The 4,511-nt window shown below is 42.7% G+C and overlaps 1 protein-coding gene across 1 annotated transcript; it reads right to left on the bottom strand.

Moving 5' to 3' along the window:
* On the bottom strand, nt 1-3,060 carry LOC140233536 (solute carrier family 52, riboflavin transporter, member 3-A-like). Its single transcript, XM_072313657.1, has 3 exons — nt 2,180-3,060; nt 1,669-1,972; nt 1-228 (listed from the first exon to the last, which is right to left on the bottom strand). Exons 1-3 carry the CDS (start codon nt 3,058-3,060, stop codon nt 1-3), a joined length of 1,413 nt encoding a protein of 470 aa, XP_072169758.1.
* Nucleotides 3,061-4,511: the final 1,451 nt, after the last annotated feature.

Here is a 4,511-nt window from a genome sequence, read left to right as displayed (position 1 = left end):
CTACTGGCATGTTGGGTACCCTTCGCATGGGTCGTTATCGTAAGCAGTAAACAGATGGAGTACGTTGACGAGTGGGAACATGACGACCGCGCCCGCCAGGGACCCCACTTGGGTGACGATGCCGTACCAGCGGAGCAGCTTGTGGTTGTCGGGCTCGTGGCGGAGAATCCAACCGATTGACGACTTGGTGTGCGCGAAGAGACCGCTGACCAACACCCACGCGATTACCTTGTCCAAACCGACAATGGGAAATGACAAAAATAAGAGGAACAGCAGTGAGTTAACGGGGGACATGTAGCTCTCTCTGTTTTTACCACATTATAACCTGCTGTTGAGGCTCAGTTTTACTCGAGGACAGTTTTCACCCTAAACATTTTGCTCGATATCTAAAATGCTCACAAAGACTATCATAAGTTACAACTTACGCAGGTATAGCTATACATGCAGACAAAATTATTCACATCTGCACATGCGTTTTATATATATATATATATATATATATATATATACAATTTTGTATATACATAATTATATATATATATATTGCAGGTTTTCAAGAAAATACGCTAAACAACATTCAGCGTCGTGAACACTGTTTGAGTAATATTCTGATAAACGGACCCTATTCTATTTTCTAATTAACGAACCCCAAAGGTGTAGGAATTTTCGTGTTCAGCATATCGAACCTTCGGAATATCGAACCTTCCGACTGTAATTAGCCGTCGGAATAACTATAATTTACCACATTATAACCTGCTGTTGAGGCTCAGTTTTACTCGAGGACAGTTTTCACCCTAAACATTTTGCTCGATATCTAAAATGCTCACAAAGACTATCATAAGTTACAACTTACGCAGGTATAGCTATACATGCAGACAAAATTATTCACATCTGCACATGCGTTTTATATATATATATATATATATATATATACAATTTTGTATATACATAATTATATATATATATATTGCAGGTTTTCAAGAAAATACGCTAAACAACATTCAGCGTCGTGAACACTGTTTGAGTAATATTCTGATAAACGGACCCTATTCTATTTTCTAATTAACGAACCCCAAAGGTGTAGGAATTTTCGTGTTCAGCATATCGAACCTTCGGAATATCGAACCTTCCGACTGTAATTAGCCGTCGGAATAACAAACATCACTTGTGCTGTAATCGCAGGATATGAAGACTAGAACAGTTCACGATTTCTAAGTATAGTAGAACGATAATGGATAAGATATGAAGATATTTCACTAAATTTAATTTTTGGTAAGAAGTGTACCTCCTTTCGACTTGGTACTAACAAACGTTAAGGGTAGGCCTAATGATATTCTCTCTGCCTTGTGAAAGAGGCGAGCCGAGAGTTCTTTTATTATGCCAGAAAAAGTGAAAATATCATGTCGAGAAATCTCTTCATATTTCATTTGAATAGTTCTACTGTAACATCACGAATTGTTGTAGCCTTTAGTTCGGCGGTGACGTCATATTGATTTGCAACAACAACAACAACAAACAAACATAGCCTTTGAACAGAGAGTTAAATTTTTCTCAGTCCTACATTGTGTGTGTGTGTTTTTTTTTTTTTTTTACATTTGCACGTTAACTACACCTACAACCTAATTGCACTAAATTCCCCTTTAAGATCTTCAAGGAAGGCATGCTCACCACTATTACCGTCCCAGCGACATCGTGCTGCAGAGGTGGTGTGGGACTCAGTGCGGCAGTTGCCATGCAATAGCAGCCAGCCAGGACCGCGACAAGACACGTCGACGTCACGAGGGCAAGGCTCTTCTTTGGGAAGAACAGGACGACGAAACATCCAACGGGGTTGGCCACGTGACCGAGCGTAGTAGCAAGAAGATAAGCATTGAAGCCGTACGCACCACACGAGTAGCTCTGGATGGAGGGCAAAACGCCGTTTCGCATGGCATTGACCACGGCAAGAAGGAAGAAGAGCAAGACATACTCCCTCTGGGGTCTCCGCCGTTTTTCCTCGGATACACCGCCTGAAGATCTCGAAAGCCGACGCCCATTGTTGGTGGTTTCAACTTCCGTTTCCTCATCGTCGAAGCAATCGTTGACGTAGGAGCCGCTGATCTCGGAGATGGACAATTTCCTTGCATGAATCTCGAGACTCCTGGAAATGCTTTTCCTACGCTGAGGCGATGATCCGGGCTCCAGCGCAGGTTCTTCGAAGCTCTCTTCAGCGTCTTCTTCGGATACGTCATTGGCCGACGAAACCGAGTGTTTCTTCGCGTACTCGCGCGCAGTGCCAGCGATGCTCCTGCAATGATATTCAGGATCCGAATTTTCGGGAGCGTCAACTTTTGGAGGCTTGATGACGAACTCTTTCTTCGCCAAAGTGAGGCTGTGCAAGATGAAGAACGCCACCATAGCAACCAACATGGTAGCAAATAGCAACCAGAAGAAGCTCACGGGAGGGTAGTTAGCCGGACTTGTCTCTACCATCCACGTGGTGCAGTTTTCTCCGGAAAGCTCGTCGGTATATGTGGTGTTGGCGACGCAGTTCTGATTGCTGACGCCCTGTCCGAGGGCGATGAGGCTTGGCGCGAGAGAACATAGACCCTGTCCGACGAAGAACCACAACATGTAAGCACTGTCCAGTCTCACCATAAAGGGGATGAAGGTGACGGAAGACGTGGTGTCCTTGAGAGCGAGTAAGAAAGCCAGGCAGAGGAGAGCCGTGCTGCGCTCTTCTCCGATCGCCTCCCAAAAAGTCGTGACGTCCCAGAAGAACACGAGAAGGAGACAGGAGACCACGCCCAAGAACAGACCCAGGTAGATGCACGGCGCCTCCAGTTTATTGCCACGCACGAAGTGGTCGGCGATGGAGTAGACGAGAGGACCGATGTTGGCGAGTTGTATGATAATAACGAGATAGGAAGCCAGGTTGTAGCCCTCGGGGATTCCCAGGGCAACCAGGAGTGGAAGCTCCACCCAGAGTCCGTTGATTGTTATCCATGTGCTGAGACCAAAGAGGACGACTAACAAGATCACGAAGGACCTGTTGAGCCGGTCCTGGAACATCAGACCCATATTTCCACGTAAAAGAGTAAACGCTATGCCGGTATTGTGTGATGTTACAGTGGACGGGGGATGGGGGGTGGGCTGCTTTATCGTCACGGCATACGTCAGCTACTTTTACATGATGCACGATGATCCCTGCAAGAAAGGTGAAAGACAAGTTTACAATGTTGTTAATAATTGTTCGAGTGATCAATTCTGTTGTATTTTGTTTGTTTGTTTGTTTTAATGGGTTGGCTTTCAAACTCATTTGACTAGTGCCTCCGTCGTCCGGTGGTGCATATACATGTACATGTATATTGATTAAATTTGTCGAGATTTGTGTCACTGTTCTAGTATGCACTGATAGTGACATTTTGTGATAGATTACAGTTTGAATCGCCCATGATAAAACTATCAGAACTAGAAGAATCAATAGAAATGAGACACTGGCTATACAAATCAAATGAAGCGTTACTGATAGTTGATGGCCTATACCATGTAACAAATATCATTGGCGTTTAATTATAAGATCGTATTAAAAGTGGTATTACTTTAAGGTTTGTTGAGCATAGATGGTTCAACAATTCATATTTCAGGTTGTAGCCTACACTTTTGTTTTTGTCTTTCTTATGAATGAAATTATAACCTTCAAACTTTGATTTCATTATCAGATTCTGAGGCAGAGTTATCTCGGTAACTATGTTTCATCCGGTTACAGTTCGTTATTCCGAAGGTTCTTTAGTCGGAAGGTTCGTTATTCCGAAGGTTCGTTAATCCGAAAACGTGATAAGGTTTGTAATTCCGAAGGTTCATTAATCCGAAAATGAAATAAGGTTCGTTATTCCGAAGGTTCGTTTATCCGAAAATGTAACAAAGCTCGTTATTCCGAAGGTTCGTAAAGGACCATATTTCACTGTCGGATCATCGAACCATCGGAATATCGAACCCTATTTCATTTTCGGATTAACGAACCTTCGGAATAACGCCACAAATGTTCGGATTAACGAACCCTTTTTCACTTTCGGATTAACGAACCTCTAGGTATATGGAATTTTTTCGGATGTTTCGGATTAAAGAACCTTCGGAATAACGAACTTTCGGAATAACGAACCTTCGGAATAACGAACAGCACCCGTCTTACCCAAAGCTAAAACTTGCAGCACGTCAGTTTTACTTGGTTACCGAGGATCAACAGTTACTCCAAGATTTGAACACCTTTTCCGTTCAATTCTGTAAAATGCAATGATCTACAGTATTTGTTGTAAAATGGAATTCTCCATTTTCGTCATTATCAACGTTTTGCTCATCGGCACCTTTCTGGGACCAACACAAGGTTACGACTGTCTGATGGCCACACGGCTATAAAAATAACAACTTAACCTTCACTTACAAACATATTACTTAACTAAACAAAGCAAGTATTAAAATTAATATTGTGTCATTTTTTTAATGATTTCATCCTATTTGGAGAGTGCAGAATC

The sequence above is a fragment of the Diadema setosum genome, chromosome 9, assembly GCF_964275005.1.
Source record: "Diadema setosum chromosome 9, eeDiaSeto1, whole genome shotgun sequence".
Lineage (NCBI taxonomy): Eukaryota > Metazoa > Echinodermata > Echinoidea > Diadematoida > Diadematidae > Diadema > Diadema setosum.
Note: the sequence above shows the minus strand (reverse complement) of the source record. Positions and strands in the feature narration are given on the sequence as shown.

What these genes read in the sequence shown, in the direction of transcription:
- LOC140233536 (XM_072313657.1), bottom strand. Translation starts at nt 3,060, where the DNA reads ATGGGTCTGATGTTCCAGGACCGGCTCAACAGGTCCTTCGTGATCTTG. An exon ending in TTCGAAGAACCTGCGCTGGA is followed by an intron (nt 1,973 to 2,179) that starts GCCCGGATCATC and finishes GAGACCCCAGAG; the next exon opens with GGAGTATGTCTTGCTCTTCT. An exon ending in TCGCTGGGACGGTAATAGTG is followed by an intron (nt 229 to 1,668) that starts GTGAGCATGCCT and finishes GGTTTGGACAAG; the next exon opens with GTAATCGCGTGGGTGTTGGT.